Source organism: Macaca thibetana, chromosome 1 (assembly GCF_024542745.1).
Source record: "Macaca thibetana thibetana isolate TM-01 chromosome 1, ASM2454274v1, whole genome shotgun sequence".
Lineage (NCBI taxonomy): Eukaryota > Metazoa > Chordata > Mammalia > Primates > Cercopithecidae > Macaca > Macaca thibetana.
Window position 1 is genome coordinate 135,168,934 of NC_065578.1, and position 23,710 is coordinate 135,192,643.

Sequence of the window (23,710 nt, forward strand, 5' to 3'; positions counted from 1 at the left end):
GAAAGTCAGGAGAGCGGATATGGCCTGCTGGAGCCTTCCTGGAGAGGTGGTGGGACACAGCAATAAAAATGGATTGATTCTATGCAGTAAGAGACACTGGCATGAGTGCTGGAGATCCCAGGGGGATTGCAGCTATGTCATCCCAGTTCACATCTCCAAGTTGTGAACCACATCTCCAGATGTGGTTCAGTTTACAGACTCAGGTGTCCCAGAGTTCACCTGGAAAAAGAGAGAAGAGTTTGCTCTGGGTTAGGAGCAGGTGCACCTGCCTGTCTCCTAAACCCTCACCCCAAGCACCAGACACTACCGTCTGTCTGGATTTCATGGCCAGTTGTTCACCGGAAGCTGACCAGGGGCTGGATCTGGGGAGGTCATGCTGTTGTAAGAAGCATGTCTCCCTGCCACTCTCTCAGGAATAGACATAGGCTGCAGAAGGGCAGATTGAGGTTCCTCTGCACAGTGTGGGTGGCATCACCAGCACTGGGTGGCAAAGCAGAGGCCCCCTCAGGAGGTTTCCCCTGGAGGCAGCCCTGCAGGAGTAGATGTGCCCACTCTGCAGGACCTCCCCCAAGGGGCCCACAAGCAGCAGGCCCTACTGCCCAGCCAGAGCTGAGTGCTGGGTGGCTCGGCCCAATGCTGGAGTGCACAGGCTGCCGGGCACCCTGGTGAAGCCTCTGCCCTTGCAGCCTGCAGGGCCTGGCTAGAGTGTGAGAGGGAGCCCCATGGGCCGGGCTTTCTGCAACCTGTGATCTGTGCACAGACATGGTCTTTCTGGTAGCTTCTATTAGTGGGGTCATTCCAATGCTCAAGACAAATGAAAGATTGGGGAACCCCCAGATTCAACTTGCCTTTTGCCACTGCCAATCTCAGTACCCCTAAACCCAGTGTCACTCATGCCATGACTGTGCTTCACACCGGTGGGTCTCTGGGCACTGCATGCCCTACTGGGCAGTGAAGGGATCTACTTGGAAGTCCATGCGAATTTACTGGGGTCCTGGGAAGTTCAGTTTCCTGGACGTCAGAGAAATGCCCCCTGGTGGTAGGAGAGTTCAGGATGCCACCACCAGAAAAAGGCCGCCCCTTGGTCTGTCTTTGAAGGAAAATCATTTGAGAGTTGCAGATGTAACTTTGTAAGCTTCTGTGTTACAGATGAGAAAGCCATGCTTGGAAACTGCATGGGATTGCTGGCGTTAGGGTCCCAGGAACACTTTTCTGCATAAACACACCAGGCTGAGGATGCCCACCACGCCCGCAGGGGTGGGTGGAGAGGTGGATCCTGGAATCCACAGAAGAGAAGGCCAGATCGTGAACCCTGGAATCTTCAGGTACCCCAAGGAGCAGGTGTAGACAGTCCCAGCCTCTTTAACCCTCATCTGCCCACGGTGGGCTCCTCCCCTGGATCTGACCCACCCCCTTCCAAAGCAAGGTGTGGTCATGGGACTTGCCTAGACAGTGAGTTTGGAGGATCAGGGTTGCAGGTCACTTTCTGAAAGAGGTCTTTGGAGCTGACAGTCCCTGCCTAAGAAGGGGCAGGCATCAGTAGCACTCTGAAAGCACCTGTGGGTGCTCATCAAAATGAGCATTTGCATGGTCCTGTAGTATTGGAGGACAAAGACCACAGTGGGGAGGGGCACTGGGGAACAGCCTGGCCTCAGTGGAAAGCCAGGTGGCATGGTGAGCTGTGGACCTATAGAGGCCTTTCCCAGGCACTTGCCAGTTCTGGCACATCCCATAAGCAACGTCATCCACATCTTGTCCAACTTTTTCGTCTTTTGCTTTTTTAGAGGCAAGGTCTCGCTTTGTCACACAGGCTGGAGTGCAGTGGCTCAATCATAGCTCACTGAACCTTCAAACTCCTGGGCCCAAGCGATTCTCCCCCGTCAGGCTCCCAAGTAGCTGGGACCACAGGTGCATGCCACCATGCTCAGTTAATTTTTTTAATACAAAAATTTTTTAAAGGCGAGGTCTTGCTATGTTGCCAGGCTGCTCTTGAACTCCTGGGCTCAAGCAAACTCTGCCTCTCACCTTGGCTTCCCAAAGTGCTGGGATTACAGGCATGAGCCACTGTACAGTTCCTGTACAATTTTTATACAAAAGGGTCTAGAGTGCATGTGCAACTTACTAGGCATGCCAAGGGACAGGCCTGCACAATCTCAAGTCCGAGAGGAAAAACAGAGTGGGATGGCACCTGCCTTTGTAAAGTCCCTTGGAGGGTTGAGGAGATACCTCTGCTGATGGACCCCACCCATGCCTTCCCCAACTCCCATCCTGGGTCTGGAGTCTCCCCACCCCAGCCTGGCCCAGGTCTCACCAGCACAGGAGCCTCACAAGCCATGCTACTTGACCAGCAGAGGGACAAGGACATCGGCATTCTTTCTCTTCCTTTTCCCTCTGGTCTTGCTGATCTGGGCAGGCCATACCTCTTTTCAGGTACTCATCTGTGTGTTTCTTTTTTTATTTTTTCCAGCATCTGTGCATTTCTTTATGGCCATCTTTTGCCACATTCTTTCTCTTTTCCCTCTCTACCTGAGGTAATCATTTACATATTTTTAAGGTGCACTTTTACTGGAATACATTCTTGCAATGTGTGCTTAATCATTTTGTGTGACTGCATTTCTTTTTGTTAGGTGAGCTTTGTGTATAAAATTAACCTTTTCAAAGTGAACAGGTTGGTGGCCCGAGGTGCATTCACAACGTTGTGCAACCACCACCTCTGTCTAGTTCCAAAATCTCATCACCCCCAAAAGAAACCTGTAGCCATTAGCAATCACACTGCATTCCCTTCCCCTTATCCCCTAACAACTGTCATTGAGTAATGGGCTTGCTGCCTGACATGCATGGAAGCCAATACTATGGCACCAGCTTTTGAGAAAAGAAAGGCTTTTACTGTGTGTTGACTGGCAAGCAGTCAGGAGGAAGTGCTCAAATCTGTCTCCTAGAGCTGGGATCTGAGGCAGGTTTTATAAAGAGGGTAATGAGGCATGATCTGATTGGATCTTGCAATGAGGTGATGCTGAGAGGTGTGATTTGATTGGATCCCACCATGGGGTGACACCAGGGCTTAATCTAATTGGAGCATGGATCCCGTTATGCGGTGTCAGTTTCTTTTTCTTTTTCTTTTTTTTTTTTTTTGAGACAGAGTCTGGCTCTGTTACCCAGGCTGGAGTACAGTGGAGTGATCTCGACTCACTGCAACCTCCGCCTCCTGGGTCCAGGTGATTCTTCTGCCTTAGCCCCTCGATTATCTGGGGCTACAGGCACATGCCACCATGCCTGGCTAATTTTTGTATTTTTAGTAGAGATAGGGTTTCACCATATTGATCAGGCTGGCCTCGAGCTCCTGACCTTGTGATCTGCCCGCGTCGGTCTCCCAAAGTACAGGATTACAGGCGTGAGCCACTGCGCCCGGCCTGCGGTGTCGGTTTCTTAATTCACTACTCTGTTCCTTGGTCTAGCACTTAGGTTCTGCCTGTGGTTGCAAGCTTGGTTCATCTGGATGTGTTCAGGTAACTTGCAATCTGGGGTCCATGGCAACTGAAAAACAATTCACAATTTTGTTTTATAAAAGTTGAGCCAGATTGGCCTGGTTCCACAGTTATACAACCACCAGCTAGTTTTTTGTCTCTGGGGCTTTGCCTATTCCCGACATTGTCCAAAGTGGAATCACACACTCTGCGGCCCTTTGAGTCTTGCTTCTTTCATTTGGCCATCAAACTTTCAAGGCTCATCCATGTTGTGGCCTGAGTCATTTATGCCTTTTGATGGCTGAATGTTATTCCACTGTGTGGATGGTCCATGTTTGCTTTATCCATTCATCAGGACAGTTAGGCTATTTCCACCTTTGGCTCTCTTTTTAAATTTTATTTATGTATTTATTTTTGAGACAGGGTCTTTGCTCTATCGCCCAGGCTAGAGTGCAGTGGCATAATCACAGATCACTGCAGTCTTAACCTTCTGGGCTCAAGCAATCCTCCTGACTTGGTTCCCCAAAACACTGGGACCATAGGCACGAGCCAGTGGCCTAGCCTTTCCAAAGTTCTCTGGGAGGCCGAGATGGGAGGATCATTTGAACCCAGGAGTTTGAGACCAGCCTGGGCCACATAGCAAGACCACACTTCTACAAAAAATTTAAAAACAATTAGCCAGGTGTAATGGTGTGTGCCCATCATCCCAGCTATTCAAGAGGCTAAGCCAGTAGGATCATTTGAGCCCAGGAGTTCGAGGCTGCAGTGAGCCGTGATCGTACCACTGCACTCCAGCCTGGGCAACACAGTGAGACCCTGTCTCAAAAAATAGTTTTTTCACTTGCTGGAATTAAATAACCTTTTTCCCTCAGATGCTTTGTGCTTTTGAGCCTCTATGTAAGAGACTCTTCTCCACTCCTTGGTCGCAAAGATGTTCTGCATTTTTGATTCCCATTTTATTTTAAGTTTTGTATCTAGGTCTTTAATTGGCCCTGTGGCTGTTTTCACGGGCGATGTTACATAAAACCCAGTTTTATTTTCCTCCCTACAGCAAGCCCTGTTTCCCAATATGATCTACACTAAGCAGCCTGGCCATTCCTTGCCTGGGGAATACATTCATGTGTGCATCTGTTTGAGCTCTGTTCTGTCTCATGGGCCTTTTTGTCCTTCATCAAAGCAGTACCTTTATTACTAAGACCACCATAGCTTTGAAGTAGGTGTTTATAACTTTATACTTATCTTTCAGGTTGACTTACCTATTTACAGACCTTTTGTTCCACCACATACATTTCCAGATTAAATTTATGGAGTTCTTTCAAAAATATCCAATTGAAATTTTGGTTAAAATTGTTTTTGAATATATGGATTTACTGGAGGGAAACTGGATATGTATTAATGTTACATTGTCTCATGCAAGAGCATGGGATGTCTCGTTTCCTCTTCTTTGCCTTTCCTTAGAATGGGAGTGCTTTCTCCATAGGAGTTTTATGTGTACTTCATGGTTTTGTTTTCTTTCTCTGTGATTATATTTTCTAGCTATGGCAATAAATGTAATTGACTTTTGTAGGTTGATTGTGTATCTGGCAAACTTGTGGAATTTAAAAATGTTTGAAGAGTTTGTTGATTCTGCAGATTTTTCTAGGAGGATAGATCATCCCATCATCTATTATAACATTAGTTTTATTTCTTCTCTTCCAGCCCTTTTCCTCTATTTGGTCAACATGCCCAATATGATATCTAACACATTCTTATATGGTTCCCAGTCTTTAGGAGAATTGAAACTTTCTACAAAAGTATAATGCTTTACTTTTATTTATTTTATTTTTAAAATTTTTACACCTTGCTTTTTCAAGAAAAAGTATAATGCTTGCTCTTGGATATTAAACGTAGCCTTTGTCAAAGTAGAAAATTTCCCTGATATTTCAAGTTTGCCCTATATATATTTTAATCATAAATAGATATTGAACCTTATAAATTTTTTTGCATTAATTGGGATAATCATATGATTTTTTTTCTCTGTGAGTTAATTGATGTACTTTCTGTTTCTGTTAATGGCTACGTAGTTCCTATCAGTTCAACCTTCCCATAAATAACTACAAACTGGATAAAATATTAAAAACACAGCCCGCAGTCCCAGCACTTTGGGAGGCCAAGGTGGACAGATTGCTTGAGCCCAGGAGTTCAAGACCAGCCTGGGCAACATGGTGAAACTCCATCTCTATAAAACCATAAAAATTAACCAGGCAAGGTGGTGCACGCCTGTAGTCCCAGCTACTCAGGAGGCTGAGGTAGGAGAATCACTTGTACCCAGGAAGTGGAAGTTGCAGTGAGCCAAGATTGCAGTACTGTACTCCAGCCTGGGCGACAGAGCAAGACCCTGTCTCAAAAAATATGTAAAAAAATAAAAATATAAATATAAAACACAACTATCTGAAGACTTAGAAAAATGAACAGTTCTTTCAAAGTACCAAATTTTAACCTTATTGGCCCTCTCTATCATACATTAAATTTCTATTTAATAAATTTCTAATTAATTAATTTTTGTTTTAGGTATATCTCTTGTAATAGCATTTCTTTTCTTTTTTTTTGTAACCATCTGACATTCTTTGATTTTAACTGGATTATCTTGTAAGTTTAATGTAATTGCTGATGTTTTGGTTTTTGTGTATACCTCCTTATTTTGTGCTTTCTAATTTTTTCTTCTTTTTCTACATTTTCTCTTTTTCCCTGACTTGTGGACTGGCTGATTTTTAAAAAATTTTTAGTTCTCCACTTCCTCCATTATTAATTACAATGATACACTCTGTTTCTATTCTTTCAGTGATTAGTCTTAAAATTACAGCTTATAATCTTTAAAATCTAAAGTTAATCAAAAGCTTTACTCTCAACCTGGATAATACAAGACCTTAGAACACCTTAGCCCTACTCCCTCCACTCCAATTTTACATTTTGATATCCAGTATTCTAATTCTATTTTTCCCAAACCTCGTTAAATATTATTAATACCATTTTTCTATGATCAGTGTTCAATTATGTTTGTAAAGAGGACCCTCCTAAGGGAACAGCTCAATGAATCTGTGTGCATGTGAGCCCATTTGTAACAACTATCTGGAGTCAGATAGAGGACATTCTGAGCTCCAGGGAGTCCCCTCCAACCCTCTTCCCTTTTCATGTCCCCCACGGTAGCTACAACCCCATTCCCTTTTCATACCTCTCCATGGTAGAAGTTCATGTAAAGGCAGTGATCCCAGATTTAAGCATTGGACTGCAAGAAGGAATGGAGAAGAGGTCTTCTGATTTCCCTGCAGTCTTTCATATTTGTAACTATCATTACACCACTGGAGCACATCCTGTTATACACTACCACCTCTCCCCTCTCATTTGCTATTAGTACAACAAGTGACTGTATTTAATGCTCATGACTATTCCTTGAATAAATGCCTTGTGTGGAGAGGACCCTAGAGGGTAAATATATGTGAGTCACGACTCTTCCTTGGATAAATGCCTTCTATAGAGAGGACCCTAGAGTAAACATATGTGTGTGAGTAGAAAATAACAATGGTTGTTGAAAACAAATGAGGAATTCTGGAAGTGGCAGTGGCAACGACATAGAATTGAGGTCTCTCTGAATCTCCACATAAAATAGACAGAGCAGGCCAGGTGTGGTGGCTCACACCCGTAATCCCAGCACTTTGGGAGGCCAAGGTGGGAGGATGGCTTGAGGCCAGGAGTTTGAGACCAGCCTGGACAACATAGCAAGACCTTGTCTCTACTAAAAAATCTAAAAAATTAGCTGGACATAGTGGTGCATGTCTGTAGTCCCAGCTACTCTGGAGGCTGTGGTGGGAGTATTGCTTGAGCCCAGGAGGTCAAAGCTACAGTGAGCTGTGATCACATCACTGCACTCCAGCCTGGGTGACAGAGCAAGACCCTGTCTCAATTTTTTTTTTAAAGAGCAATTGGAGACTAAAAGAAACAGATGACTTTCACAATAAAATTAGGTGACAAGGCTTGTCCTACTTCCCACAAACCACCAACAGCCACAAGTCCCACATGTTTACCAGTGTTGCTCGGTGGAAGTGGCATCGAGGGCCTGGAGATAGGAGAGCCCTAGAGAGCCAGCAGCGGCTTACATGTGGGCTAGCTTAAGACAAGTAGCCCACACTACAGAAGGCACAGCTTGGGTAGGGAGTCGGCAGTGCTGGAGGGCCCCCCCAAGCCTCCCTTCTGGGACCAGGTCCCATTGAGGAGACCCCACTGGCAGTGGAGGCAAAATTGGGCAGGTTATGGACAATAATGACAAAAATGAAAAGAAGGGCAGGAAAAAAATCAAAGCAGGAAATGGAGACAGGGAATTTTGGAAAACAAGCTGCCACAGTTACGCATGCTACAGGAAAACAGTGAAAGATATTATCCTAAAGTATGCTTCTTTGCTGAGACCAGCTCAGTTGGGGAGACCCTAATTCCAGCGGTGCTAGAGGAATTAAAGACACACACACAGAAATATAGAGGTGTGAAGTGGGTAATCAGGGGTCTCACAGCCTTCAGAGCTGAGAGCCCCGAACAGAGATTGACCCACATATTTATTAATAGCAAACCAGTCACTAGCATTGTTTCTATAGATATTAAATTAACTAAAAGTATTCCTTATGGGAAATGAAGGGATGGGCCAAATTAAATGAATAGGTTGGGCTAGTTAACTGCAGCAGGAACACACCCTTAAAGACACAGATCGCTCATGCTTTTGTTTGTGGTTTAAGAATGCCTTTAGGCGGTTTTCTGGCCTGGGTGGGCCAGGTGTTCCTTGCCCTCATTCCCGTAAACCCACAACCTTCCAGCTTGGGGGTTGGGGCCATTATGGACATATGACAGTGCTGCAGAGATTTTGCCTATGGCCAATCTTGAGGCCAGTTTATGGCCAGATTTTGGGGGACTTGCTCCCAACACTTTATAAAAGCTTGGAAAGACTTAATTTCTCACAAACACAAGCAATGCAAAAGTATTGAGATCAAATCCTCTGCAAGATTATTGCAAGAGAAAAGAGAATAATAATACCTCTATAGACAATGAAAGTATGCCAGAAAGAGAAGCACTCAGGTGACAACTGTAATCTACTATTTCAAAACAGATTTAAAAAAAATGGCTGGGCTGGGTGCAGTAGCTCACACCTGTAATCCTAGCACTTTGGGAAGCCGAGGCGGGCAGATCACATGAGGTCAGGAGTTTGAGACCAGCCTGGCTGACATAGCAAAACCCCGTCTCTACTAAAAATACAAAAATTAGCCGAGCATGGTGGCACATGCCTGTAATCACAGCTACTTGGGAGGCTGAGGGAGGAGAATCGCTTGAACCCAGGAGGTGGAGGTTGCAGTGAGCCGAGATCGTGCCATTGCACTCCAGCCTCGGCAACAAGAGGGAAACTCCATCTCAGAAAAGAAAAAAAGAAAATGGTTGGATGTGGTGACTCACGCTTGTAATCCCAGCACTTTGGGAGTCTGAGGCAGGAGCATCACTTGAGCCCAGGAATTTGAGGCCAGCCTGGGCAACATGATGAGATCTTGTCTCTACAAAAAAGAAAATTAGCCAGGCATGGTAGCACAAACCTGTGGTCCCAGCTAATCGAGAGGCCGAGGCGGGAGAATCACCTGAGCCTGGGAGTTTGAGGCTGCAGTGAGCCATGACTGCATCACTATACTCCAGGCTTGGCAACAGAGTGAGACCCTGTCTCAGAAAAAAAAAAAAAGGATACAAGACATGAAAAACAGCATAAGTCAGAATTAGAAAAACATAGAAATGAGGTGATAGTACTTGAGAAAATATTAAAATTAAAGAAAAATCATCTCATAAATGAAAATTAAGCTAGCAGACAGGAAGGCAGTTTTAAAAATGAAAGATGAATTAAGAAAAGGATAAGAAAGACCCAAGAAAATTTATAAGTAAAGTTTGATAAAATTGATTTAAAAATAAAGTAGGCAGAGGAGTTTAAAATAAAAACTAATAGAATTCCTAAGAAGAAAGGAAGATTCGGATACTGGAACAAATAATAAACTATAATTAAAACTTTTCCTAAATTAAGAAAAGTTTTGAAGCCAGGTGTGATGATGACTCACACCTGTAATCCCAGCATTTGGGGAAGCTGAGGCAGGAGGATTGCTTGAGCTCAGGAGTTTGAGACCAGCTTCGGCAACATAGTGAGACCCGTCTCTACAAAAATAAATGAATAAATAAGCCACTAAAAACAAACAAACAAGAAACCCAAGTCTTATAACTTTAACAAGGGTGGTAACCTGGAGTCAGTAAACTTTGGAGAAAAAAAGAAAAAATTTTGAAATGTTATGTTAATATTAAAATAGGACATTATCTACTTGGGAATCAATTCAGAAAGATTAACACTAAGACCAATGACTTATAGCGGAAAGACAATGAATTTTTTTTTCTTTTTTTGAGACGCAGTTTCACTCTTGTTGCCCAGGCTGGATTGCAATGGTGTGATCTCGGCTCACTGCAACCTCCGCTCCTGGGTTCAAGCGATTCTCTTGTCTCAGCCTCCCGAGTAGCTGGGATTACAGACATGCACCACCACACCCAGCTGATTTTGTATTTTTAGTAGAGACAGGGTTTCTCCATATTGGTCAGGGTGGTCTCGAACTCCCAGCCTCAGGTGATCCTCCCACCTCGGCCCCCCAAAGTGCTGGGAGGACAATGAATTATTAATATCAGACATTTTTGACAACAAGCCTCAATGTTCTAATAAAATGGAGTTCCACATGTAAGATACTTATTCAAAGAAAAAGGGAGCTAAGTACTTAAATCCAGGAAGACTGCCCTTTGAATAAAATGAACAGAGATATACTTGTAGGAAATCAGGGAAGGTTGCTTCCATGAACCCTTCCTGAAACATCCATAAGAGACATTTATTCAGCGACCAGAATTAAATAGACAATCACTTGTTGCACTAACACTAAATGAGAGTTAAAGGGAAGAGAACATAATTGGCATGCGCTCCAGCGATGAAACTGTAGTTACAAATATCAAACACTGTGAGGAAACGAAGGCCATACCAAAACATTTGAGCTGTTTTCAGTCATCATATTGTTAGTGTTCACATTAATGATGTGTATGAGATTGTTGTGTGTGAATGTGTGACAAAACAAATTAATAATTATGGGTTATCACCTCCTTGAGAAACACATTATGCTCAATGGTGAAAATTGAGATTTCCCTCTAAGATCAAGAACATGGCAAGGATGCCCACTCTCACCACTTCTGTTTAATGTGGAAGTCTTTGCCACAGAAATTAGGCAAGAAAAAGAAATAAAATACATCCAAATAGGAATGGAAGAAATGAAATGGTCTCTGTTTTCAGATGACATTTCATTTCTTATATATAGAAAACCCTAAAGACTCCACCCAAAAAACCCCAAGGAAACACTAAAACTGTTAGAACTGATGAAAGTATTCTCAATACAGAATACAAACTACAGATTTTTTTTTTTTTTAAAGTAAAAACTCTGTAGCTCTGGACTTAAATTGGAATTTACATCCCACCTTCAGTAGCAATGATCTTCTGAGCACTCAGATCGTGCTCTTGAAATACTGTGTTTGACTACAAAAAAACAAGGTTCCTTGGGGGAATGACTGACTCTAGGTCTTAGACAGGAAATAGACCAGATGAGCCTGAACATCTTGTCGAACCATATAAAAGAAAACTAGCAGGTACCATTAGTACTATTATGCCTAGCACTGTTAAAAGGACTCAGGAACCAAGCTGGCAAAGCTCCTGTTGTACGAATACGGGGCAATTTGAGCTTTCATAGGAATAATAATTGCAATGAATTGAAACCCATCAAATATATTTAAATCCATGACCTAAAAATAATATTTAAAAGCTAATTGGCCCGCTTTAGATGGTGAAAAAGAACAATCACATGATCTCAAGAGCTTCTAAAGAAAAGAATAAGACATTGTCTTTTCTATACAAATTTGTCACTAGGCAACCAAATAGTAGATGACAAGATGTCTCTTTACAGAAGTATTTGAGTGACATCTAGCTTCCGGTTTGGCATGTGAACAGGCTGGAAGTTATCACTCCCATCCTTACAACAAGAAAAAAGGTGAACAAACTAAAAATCAACAACTCTTTTTAGATTCATAAGAGAAGTGAGGTCACAGAACAAAGTACCTCCCTGAACACTGGAGAGACAGACAGGTGGACAGAGACAATCACAACTTGCTGGGGAGGAGAGGCCCCAGCAGAGTCAGCACCAGTGGAAATACTTAAAGGGTAATTGATGAACTGCTAGAGACTAAGCAAGGGCTAACTTGAGAGCTTAAAACTCCTCAGGGCCCACTTTTAGGGGTCCTCACACTTTTATGAGTTTTAGTTCTGGAAGCTACACCAGGCTCTCAGGTGAAGAGCAGAAAAGAATCCCCCAGTGTTTGTGGCATAGCAAGGAGAAAAGTAGCCAATTTTAAATATGCCCAGCACTGTCTGTTCTCATTAACCAAAGCCTGCCCTCAAGGGAAACTATGCATCCAGAGCCTAACCAACTTGGGTTCTATCAGTCTGACGTGTGGGAAGGGAAATACTGGAATCCAGCCTGCCCTAGCCTTGAATGTTGGGAAATACCCAACTTCAGCCCATTATTTTCCTATCACACTTAAGGGGGGAAAGTGAAGGTGAGAAAAACACTTGGGTGGTGACCTTCTCACTAAAGACTGAGACCTAACCACAGAACTAAAGAATGCTTCCTCATCCCCACACCTCATCATTACATCTGTGGGGTTCCTATGTAGTATCAGAGGATTACAGCTGAAATAACTACTTGTTTATTTAAGAAGGAGTCTCCAGGGAGACCCAAAGACAACAGAGGAGACAAAAACAAGATCATTAGGGGAAAGTTCGGACTCAAACACCACAGTTTCAGGAGGTGGTAAACACAGCCTAATTGCTAGTCAGATAAACCTCACACCAATGATCAGTTTACCTCAGATCCTCTTACTTAATATATCATGTCTAGCTTTCAACAAAAAGTTACAAGGCATGCTAAAAGGCAAAATAAGCAAAACAAAAACCCCACACAGCCTGAAGAGACCAAGCATCAAAACAAAACTTAGATATGGCAGATATTTTGGAATTATTGGACTGAGAATTTGAAGTATTAGGATTAATACACTAAGGGCTGTAATGGGAAAAGTGGGCCACATAGAAAAAGAGAGGGGCACTGAAAGCAGAGCCATGAAACTCAAAGAATAAAAAGAAATGCTAAAGACAGGAAAGCAACCTGAGTGTCCATCAACAGATGGTTGGATAGAGAAAATGTACATATATATCATGGAATACTACTCACTCATAAAAAGAATGAAATCATGTCTTTTGCAGCTATGTGGATAGAACTGGAGGCCATTATCCTACATGAAACAACTCAGAAACAGTCAATTAGCATATGTTCTCACTTATGTGGGAGCTAAATAATGTGTACATATGGATATAGAGAGCAGATAATAGATACTGGAGACTCAGAGAGGTGGGAGAGTGGGACGGGGATGAGGAAGGAGAAATTACCTAATGGGCATAATGTTCACTATTTGGGTGATGGTTACACTAAAAGCCTGGACTTCAGTACTATGCAATATATCCATGTAACAAAACTGCATTTGCACCCCTAAATCTATGAAAATAAAAATAAAATGTGAAGATGAAAACCAATCAAACAAAAAGAAATGCTAGAAATCAAAACCACTGTAACAGAAATGAAGAATGCTACTGATGTCTCATCACTAGATGAGATACTACCTATGAAATGTGAAATGGTAGTATTTTTTTGAAAGTGGACATAGATTAGTTGTAATTATTGTGAACTCTAGGGCAACTATTTAAAATTGTAAAAGGAAGTCCAGTTGACCCTTGAACAACGTTGGGGTTACTGGTACCCCCCATGCAGTAAAAAATCCATATATAGCTTTTGACTCCCCAGAAACTTTTACCGTGGGGGGGATGTTCTTTCTTAAATGTCTCAATTTCTTCTACAAAAATTCGGTCTATTTAATAAAACTTCTCTGTCTTTCTCTCTCTCTCTTTTTTTTTTTTTGAGACTGTGTCTCACTGTGTGGTCCAGCCTGGAGTGAAGTGGCACGATCACATCTCACTGCAGCCTTAACCTCAAGGGTTCAAGCAATCCTCCCACCTCAGCCTCCAGAGTAACTGGGATTACAAGTGTGTACCACCATGCCTGGCTCATTTCTTTAGACAAGGGTCTTGCCATGTTGCCCAGGCTGGCCTTGAACTCCTGAGCTCAAGTGATCCTCCTGCCTTGACCTCCCAAAGTGCTGGGATTACAGGCATAAGTCACAGTGCCCAGCCTAAAACCTCTCTCTTTACTGGGGTTAGTTTTAGCAAATTTATTTTCCTAAAAAGTGCTGCTTGTTTTCATTTAAATTTTCATTTAAATTTATTTATATAGAGTTGTACACTCTCTCGTGTGGTTTCTTACCTTTTCTCTGTTGGTGGATCATTTTCACTTGTCATTTCTCATTTTGTATATTTTTGTTCTCATCTCCTATCTTGAGTAGGTTAGTGATCTCCCCCAACCCCTGTACACTGTTTGATTTTTTCCAAGGAGCAGACTTTCGAAATACAAGTTTTTGGTGCTTTTCTGACTTGGGGCTCCTTCATGCTTCATTGTGTTTGTTCCTTCCTGGTGTCTACTTTCAGCTCAGGTTACCGCCCCAACACTTTTTTTTTTTAAATTTTTTTATTTTTTTGCAATTGGATGTTTAAATGTCTGCAGCTGTTTTATATGTACAGGTGTAGGCATGTAAGCAATGACCTTTCCTCGGGCCTGGGCTTTGACCACATCCCACAGATTCAGAGGAGTGTGTCTGTGTCATCGCCCCTCTGTTTCTGGAAAGAGCTGATTCGGTCTGTGCTTCTCCTTTCCTGAGAGCCTCAGGAGGGGTGATAGTCTCTCCTTTCTGTGCGTGGAAGAGGACAATGACTCTGGCAGGGGCAGAAGGAGCCACACAGGTGATCTCAGAGGCTTGCTTTGTAAATATTTAATGATCTTATCAAATCTCAGGTGCACTCTGCCCAAGCTGGGTTCTCCCTGGCCAGCCGCTCTCCCACTTCCCTTTCTTCTTTGTACACTTGCTCATCACCTCCTGGACTCAGCATCCACCTCTGGGATAGGTGGCCCTTGCCTGCTTCAGAGAGACCAGGACAGGAGATGCTTAGGGCTCTGGAGGCAGCTGGGCTGGGGCAGGGTGTGCAGCCGTGAGAATGCTAGAGTGGGTATCCTGACCTCACAGCACTGACCAGCCAGCCATCATGGCCACAAGGACGCTGAGAGTGGCCCCCAGAGCTGGAGAGAGAGCAGGGGCTGGCTGAGCAGGAGTGGGTGTGATTTCTATGTTATAACATATCCATTCTGAGTAATAGGAAACACTGGCATACACTCCAGGGTACAGAGGGTTGGTGCAACCTCGGCCCCAGCTCACAATTCCAATCTGCAACCAGCTGCGGTTGAATTCACACACAAGTGGGCCCCCGGAGTCGCCCTAGAAAGGAAGAGGGAGTTATTGTGAACTGGGAGTCCCAGGTCTGCTGCCTCCTGCACCTGTCTCTCGGTGCAAGGGGGTGGCTGTGCAGGCCCTGCTGGAAGGGGCCAGTGTCCCCCTCTCACCCAGCCCCCCTACTGGCTGCAACACAGCCCAGAGCTGCAGGGAGGCCTGCTGCAGGCATGTGGCATTCATACATTGTCATGCATCGCCCTGTTCAGCTCAGGGCACGGCTGCAGGGCTCCTGCTAGTCAGTGGGAGGCCAGAGCGGGGTCCCCTGGGGTCCACAGGCACAGGGCACCCGTGACCTCTGTCTCACGGACCAGGAGGGGCACACCTCACACACGGTCTTAACGTTCAGGATGTCCCCAGCACACAGCATGTCGGGCATGATGTAGGACACGTGTCCGTAGAGCAGGCGGCACCAGGGCTCCGGGATCAGCGGGAGCTGCACCTCCTGCAGCTCGTCTGAGGTCTCACCTGTGGGAGGAGGGCTCCCGTGAGGGGGCAGCGCCTGCCTTGGGTGGGGTGGGGGGATCCCTGCCCCACAATGGACACCAAGGGGACAGCCCATGGAGAGGAGCCCCACCACACATAGGGAGGAGCCCTAACAACACATAGGGATGAGTCCCACCACACATAGGGAGGAGTCCTGACCACACATAGGGAGGAGTCCTGACCACACATAGGGAGGAGCTCCACTATAGATAGGGAGGAGCCCCATCACACATAGGGAAGAGCCCCACTACACATAGGGAGGAGTTCTGACCACACATAGGGAGGAGTCCCACCACATATAGGGAGGAGCCCCACCACACATAGGGAGGAGTCCTGACCACACATAGGGAGGAGTCCCACCACACGTAGGGAGGAGCCCCACCACACATAGGGAGAAGCCCTGACCACACATAGGGAGGAGCCCCACTGCACATGGTGAGGAGTCCCACCACACACAGGGAAGAGCCCTGAACACTCAGAGGGAGGAGCCCTAACCACACATAGGGAGGAGCTCCACCACAAACTGGAAGGAGCACTGACCACACATAGGGAGGAATCCCACCACACAGGTAGGAGTCCTGACCACACATAGGGAGGAGTCTCACCACACGGAGAGAGGAACCCTGACCACTCAGGGGAAGGAGCCCCACCACATGTAGGGAGAAGCTTTGCCCATTCACAGGGAGAAAACCTCACCATTTGTGGAGGGTAGGGGAGGAAGCCCTGACCACAGACAGGGAGTAACTCCAATGACCCATGAATGAAATCCCAACCACAGATGGGGAGGAGCCCAGGTCTCACTGGGGAGGATCCCCACCACATACTGAAGGAACACTAACCCTAAGCCTAACCCCTAGCCCTAACCCCAACCCTATGTTTGGTTTCCTGAATATTTATATCAAAAAGAAACAATTATAAAAGTTAAAACAAATAAAAGATGTCAAAAGTAAGAGAGTGTTCCATGAAGAGTCAAATCAGGACAGAACAGTCTAGGGAGTTGAAAGTCACATAGAGGCTTTGTTTGTTTGTTTTGTTGTTTTGAGACCGGGTCTCACTCTGTCGCCCAGGCTGGAGTGCAGTAGTGCAATCTTGGCTCACTGCAACCTCCACCTCCCAAGTAGCAGAGCCTACAGGTGGGCGCCACCATGCCTGGCTAATTTTTATATTTTTAGTAGAGATGGGGTTTTACCATGTTGGCCAGGCTGGTCTTGAACTCCTGACCTCAGGTGATCCACCTGCCTTGGCCTCTTAAAGTGCTGGGATTACAGGCATGAGCCACTGTGCTTGGTCGGTGTTTTGTTTGTTTTTTATTTCTTTTTTAGACAGAGTTTCATTCTTATTGCCCAGACTGGAGTGCAATGCAGTGGTGCTATCTTGGCTCACTGCAACCTCTGCCTCCCAGGTTCAAGTGATTCTCCTGCCTCAGCCTCCCAAGTAGCTGGGATTACAGGCGTGTGCCACCATACCTGGCTAATTTTGTATTTTTGGTAGAGACAGGGTTTCTCCATGTTGGTCAGGGTGGTCTCAAACTCCCGACCTCAGGTGATCTGCCCATCTCAGCCTCCCAAAGTGTTGGGATTACAGGCGTGAGCCACAGCGCCCGGCTGGTTTTTATTTTTTGTTTTTGTGTATGTATGTGTTCAAAGATTTGTTGGGTGTGGGAGAATGGGAGAAGAGGGAAAATGAAAGGGGGAATATGTGTTGTTGTGGAATTGCATATCATGTAATATCATCTAAGCGACCCAAATAAATATGAGGGCTACTTTTCAGTTACGTTTGGTTTCCTGGCCTTGATTGGGGCACTGTAAACCAAGTCTTGTGGCCTGTGGTTCACGTATGCATCCTGGAACCCTGTGCTACATTGTGTATGGATGGCTTTTTTACTAATTCAGCCAAGACAACGCTACACATGTCTCATAGAAAGGGCATGGCTATTCCTAGTGTCCGTCTCAGGGTGTTAGGAAAATATAAAGGCTGGTCCTCATTAGAGAGGGTGAAGTCTACTGCTCCTGTGATCAAGGTTGGAGCTTTCCAATCTGTGGGCTGTTGTTCCTGAGGGCAACAGATTCTCTGCAAAGGCCTGGGAATCCATGGATATACTTACCATGACCTGTCTGTCAAAGATGCATGGTAAGAAGTTCCCTCAGAGGCCGGGCGCGGTGGCTCACGCCTGAAATCTCAGCACTTTGGGAGGCCAAGGAGTTGGATCACCTGAGGCTGGGAGTTCGAGACCACCCTGACCAACATGGAGAAACCCCGTCTCTACTAAAAATACAAAATTATCCAGGTATGGTGGCACATGCCTGTAATCCCAGCTACTTGGGAGGCTGAGGCAGGAAAATCACTAGAACCCGGGAGGCGGAGGTTGTGGTGAGCTGGAGATCGTGCCATTGCACTCCAGCCTGGGCAACAAGAGCGAAACTCTATCTCAAAAAAAAAAAAAAAAAAAAAAAAAAAAAGAAGTTCCCTCAGAGGAGGAGAGGTGGAAAGCCAGATGGGGCAGGGTCACAGAAGCAGATACGTTGTCAGTGCTCTAGTTTCCCTGTTGGATTGGTGTCCCTATTATTATAAGCAAGCAAACACTAAAAGAGCACTGTGCAGGAACCAACGAAGAGTAAATTTTTTTTGATCTGAGAATTAGAATGCATTCTGTGCCCCAAACAAAGAGAGACGGACAGACACCAGACATATAAAATGGCATTCAGTGTCTCAGAAGGGAGAGAGGGCAGAGCTGAATTTGAGAAAGCTTTCCTGGAATGAGGGTACCTTGAAGCATGGATATGACCTGGGCCTACAGATCATAGGTCGACATGCAGGCACCATTCGCCTGCCCTGCTGCTATAGTTGGGATGTAAATCCCATGTTAAAATTCAACTCCAAATGTTGGAGGTGGGCCTAAAGGGAGGAATTTGGGTCCTGGGGAGTGCATCCCTCATGAATAGATTGGTGCTGTGGAGGTGAGGGGAGTGAATTCTCATTCTATTAGCTTCCAACAGACAGAGCTGGTTGTTAAAAGGAGCCTGGGAATTCTCCTCCCCTCTGGCCATGTGGTCCCTTCCCCTTCCGAATGAGTAGAAGCAGCCTGAGGCCCTGAAGCAGACGCCAGCACCATGCTTCCTGTACAGCCTACAGAACCCTGAGACAAAAAAACTTCTTTTCTAGAAACTACCCAGCCTCAGGTATTCCTTTACAGCAACACAAATGGACTAAGACACCTGCCTGCTCACATGCCCTGGAGGAGATGAGGAGGATGCAGACATTTGTGAGACAGAGCTGGAGAACGAGGGCTGTTACCGGGAGGTGGGTGGTCCTGGTTTTGGGTGAACTGAATTTGGGCCTTGGGTTAACCCTTTCCTGGTTGTGGTTAAAAATGAAAGACTAGTGAAAAATGTGGTCAAGGATTACTGGATTTAAAGCAGCATTCATGCCAATATAATGTATAGAAGAAAAATACAGAACAAAAGTGTAAGGGGTTAAAGAAGAAAATGGAGTTACGCTATTTAAAGTGTTTGTACGCTGAGTAGTAAAATAGGAGTGCAGGGGAAATGGACTGCACTAGTGGGTCCCCTTCTCCGCCTTTCCCACATGGGTGCCCTCTGCCACATGTCTTGCGGTTCCTCTCATCGAGGTGTGGTGTCGCATTTCACCAATCCTTGGATCTGAATTTTGCCACGGACATGGTTTGGTCAACGGGATTTAAGCAGGGGCTTGGAAAAGTGCTTGTTTCTCCCTCTCTTGAATCTTCACCATTGCCGAGGGGCACAGCCAGGCCAGCCTGCTGGATGGAGACAGTTGCATGGGGCAGAGTCCAGCCCCTCAGCTCAGGCTGTCCCAGGCCAGCCGGCAGCCCAATGGAAGAAGCTCAGCCCAACCAGAAGAACCCACAGGTTACATCACCAACCCACAGCTGCCTGAGCTCAGTAAAAGGCCCATTGCTGGGTGAACCAGGGCTGCTCACTCTTTATAATGCAGCATTCTTGTGGCAATAGATAAATGATACAGAAATGGCATCTAGGAATTAGAGGCTTCTCTAAAATATAAAAAACGTGGCCTTGGTTTTGGAAGCTGGTGGCTAGCAGCACTCACAGTAGGATCTGGAAAAATGAAGGGAAAACTGATATAGGAGGTTGGGAAGATGGTGGCTTGGGGGATGAAGTGGCACAAACTGTTGCTGACGGAGACATGGAAAGTACAAAATATGTTTAATGAACTTGAGAGACTTCACAAGATGACGAAAGCCAAATGGCGATTCTGGCTGAGGAAAAGGCACTACAGAAAAGAGAGGAACTCGAAAGAGAAGACGCCAATTTTCAAACAACCGTAGAGGACACGCAGTGAAGAAGGGGTGAGCAAACTCCATAAGGGACCAAAATGTAGACACTGTAGGCTCTACAGGCTGTCTCAGCTCTGCAGCCACTGCTCCACTCTGCTGTTGTGGAATGGAAACAGCCAGAGGCAATATGTAAATAAACAGGCATGTATGTGCTTGAAGAAAAATGTAGGGACACTGAATTTTGAGTTTTAAATAATTTTCATGTTTTATGAAATATTCCTCTTTTGGGTTTTTTTTTCCCCCCAACCATTTAAAAGTGTAGGCTGGGTGCACTGGCTCATCTGTAACCCTAGCACTTTGGGAGACTGAAGCAGGAGGATCACTTGAGCCCAGGAGTTTGAGACCAGCCTGGGCAACATAGCGAGACCCCCGTCTCTACAAAAATAACAAAAATTAGCTGGGTATCGTGGCACACGCCTATAGTCCCAGCTGCTCAGGAGGCTGAAGTGGGAGAATTGCCTGAGCCTGGGAGTTTGAGGCTGCAGTGAGCTATGATCAATGCACTGCACTCTAGCCTGAGACTGTGTCTCAAAATATAAAATAATATTTTAAAAACAAAAGTGTAAAAACCATCCTAAGCTCACAGACAACACAGAACCAAGCAATGGAGTGGATCTGACTGCTCGTCTGTAGTTTACTGACCCCTGTAAGACAGGGGCTGCGGTTTTCTGGGTTGGAAAATTAAACTGAGTCTGTTCTCAAGTCTTTCTAGCTAGCAAAATATTCTGAAAATAAAATAAAGCCTAGGGGCAAAGAGAAAATCAAGCAAGACATGGCTTGGAATAAAGATCTGCTCAGGGTGTGGCCGTTGGCACCAGTGCTAAGGCATTCTGTGCTAAGTCCTGGGAAGAATTAAGGAAGTTCCCGGTAGACATCCTCTGCTGGATGACAGTGACTCTAAGTACCCTCGGGGTGCTGTCCCTCAACAGTCTAACACACCCAAAAAGGCAGCGATGACATTTAGGAAGTGTTACCTCAGAAAGAGTGGTGGCACATCGAGGATGTCAGGAGAAGACATAAGAATCTAAGATCTGTACTTGTAAAACTGTCACCAGTCTGAACTGGGGAACAGGATGTTCACAATGTCAAAAGGCCACTAAGCCAAGAAAATCTGAGAAAGTTGCTCAAATGCAATATATATAAAAGACCTTTTAAAAACTTATTTTTCAGTACATACCTTTTTTTTCTTTTTTCCCTGAGACAGGGTCCTGCTCTGGTTACATACCTTTTTTTCTTTGAGACAGGGTCTTGCTCTGTTACAGGCTGGAATGCAGTGGTATGAGTATGGCTCACTGCAGCCTGGACTCAAGCCATCCTGAGCTCAAACCATCCTCCTGCCTCAGCCTCCCAAGTAGCTGGGACTACAGGTATGCACCTCAATGCCTGCCTAATTATTTTATTTTATTTCCTTTTTTGTAGGGATGGGGTCTCACTATGTTGTCCAGACTGGTCTCAAACTCCTGGCCTCAAGCAATCCTCCTATCTCAGCCTCACAAAGTGCTGGGATTACAGGCTTGGACCACTGCACCTGGCTCAGTTGCATACATTTAAACAGCAATATGTTTTATTAAAGCATTCAGGCAACACTGACTTCCTTAGGGCTGGCAGGAAAAGAAGCATAAAAATGCAAAACGTTGTTGGCTGAACCTGAATGTATCCGCGTTACCTCGCATGGACCAGTTTGTGCTGCCAGAACACTTATTCCTTGGCATTAAAATGGAGCCGTAGAGCTGGGCGTGGTGGCTCATGCCTGTAATCCCAGCACTTTGGGAGGCCAAGGCAGGTGGATCACTTGAGCCCAGGAGTTCGAGACCTGGGCCTGGGCAACATAGTAAGGCCTTAGCTCAATTTTTTAAAATAAAATAAAATAAAGAATTATATTAGAAAAAAGAAATACAGTCATTGCATGTATTTACAATTATCATAGACACACAAATTGGTGAAATACTGCAAAGAAATAAGAGTTTTCACATTATAATGGCCAAAACATCCATCTAACTTGCTTAAAGCAAACAAAACTTAAACCTGAGTATGTAAGTCCTGTAGCTTAAGACATCCTGACATCATGACAAATAGACAGAATGAACATTTTTCAAAGCCTGCTCGGGGTAGTAGCCAAGGAGACTAATGCAAAAGAAAGGATGTCTCAGGGAACAGGACCAAGAGCCATGGAAAACAGTGGATCATTCGAAACCTTAGCAGGCATTTTGTAGAAATGAGGGGGCTGACTCCAAACACAAGTGGAAATGCAAAGGCTCCCAGAGTGCCCGTACTGGCTCTGACTACTAGACTGCAATGCTCATCTGCAGCGGCGGTGCTCAGGAGAGGGCCGTGGACAGCACTGAAAGCCCACTGAGGGTCACGCACGGAGTCACAGCAGACATGACACTGCCACTAGCTGGCTCAAACTTGGCCTTTTCCTCACACCATATGCAAAAATTAATTTCAGATGGATCTTATGCCTAAATATAAAAATTAAATTCAAAACGCTTCTAGAATAAATGTTGAAAATTGTCTTTGTAAACTTACAATAGGCAAATCTCTATAAACAGAATATAAAAGACCCTCCATGTGTGAAACCAAAATATTAATATAAAAATAAATTGGACTTCATCAAAATTAAAAACTTTTTCCCACCAGAAGACACTGCTAAGAAAATTAAAAGCTGGCCAGGTGCAATGGCTCATGACTGTCATCCCAACACTTTGGGAGGCTGAGGTGGGAGGAACGTTTGAAGCCAGAAGTTTGAAACCAGCCTGGGGAACAGAGCAAGACCCCATCTCTAAAAAAGAAAAATAAAACAAAAAAAGAAAATGACAAACCAAGTCACAGTCTGGTAGAAAATATTTGCAATACACATCGAAATACATGTATCCAGAGTATATAAAGAACTCCTACAAGTCAGCAAACCTGAAGAAGCAGTCATGAGACATGAATAGCATAACTGAAATGAAAAAGATGGCACTACCAAGTATCGGCAAAGAGGTGCAGCAACTAGCACTCTCCTACATTGCTCACAGGATTGAAAAATGGCATGACCACTTTAGAAACATGTTTGGCAGTTTCTAATAAAGTTGAATTTATCCCTACACCACAGCCAACAGATTCTACCAAGCATAGACCCAAGATAAATAAGTACGTATATTCCCCAAAAGACTTGCACAGTAATATCTGTTGCAGACTTATTCACATGACCTGAACACTGATGGCAGCCCAGACGTCTGTTAGTAGGACTATGGAGAGAAGAAACTTTGCTGCATGCAAACACTGAAAGAAGACACAACAGAAAAAGAAGGATGAGCTGCTGATGTGGAAACAACATGAATGAATCTCAAAAACAGTAGTCATCGAAAAAAGCTGGGCACAGAGGGAATCCATGCTGTGTGATTTCATTAACGAAGTTTAAGAACAGGAAAAACTATTAAATGATGACAAAATTCAGAATATGGTTACCTTGGCAAGGGGGATTTGTCACCTGGGGAGACTGGAAGTTTTCTCTAGTGAGGAAATGTCCTTTATCTTGGAGGGTGGTAATGGTGATGCAACAGGACTATTCGTGTGTAAAAAGTATCCAGGCATGGTGGCGCACACCTGTAGTCCCAGCTCCTCTGAAGGCTGAGGCAGGAGGATCATTTGAGCCCAAGAGTTAGAGGTGGCAGTGAGCTATGACTGTGCCACTGCACTCCAGCCTGGATGACAGAGCAAGACCCTGCCACTAAAAGAACAAAATAAGATTAAATAAATATATAAATAAAATGTTTGTCTACACTGAAATATTTGTGGATGAATTATAGTGTCTGGAATTTGCTTTAAAAAGTCATTGTAACCTCCAATGTTACAGGAAATAAAATTTTAAAAA

The 23,710-nt window shown here is 44.7% G+C and overlaps 2 protein-coding genes across 3 annotated transcripts in view; both read right to left on the minus strand.

The window, feature by feature from the left end:
* GUK1 (guanylate kinase 1) overlaps positions 1-23,710 on the minus strand; it is a 359,169-nt gene that overhangs the window by 265,821 nt on the left and 69,638 nt on the right. The window lies entirely within an intron of this gene.
* Positions 14,505-23,710, minus strand: part of PRSS38 (serine protease 38) — a 28,325-nt gene continuing 19,119 nt past the window's right edge. Inside the window, exons 4-5 of the mRNA XM_050758991.1 lie at positions 15,358-15,500; positions 14,505-15,020 (exon numbers count right to left, since the gene is read on the minus strand). Coding sequence (XP_050614948.1) covers positions 14,766-15,020; positions 15,358-15,500 — 398 coding nt within the window. The 3' untranslated portion in view covers positions 14,505-14,765. The remainder of the gene's footprint in view (positions 15,021-15,357; positions 15,501-23,710) is intronic.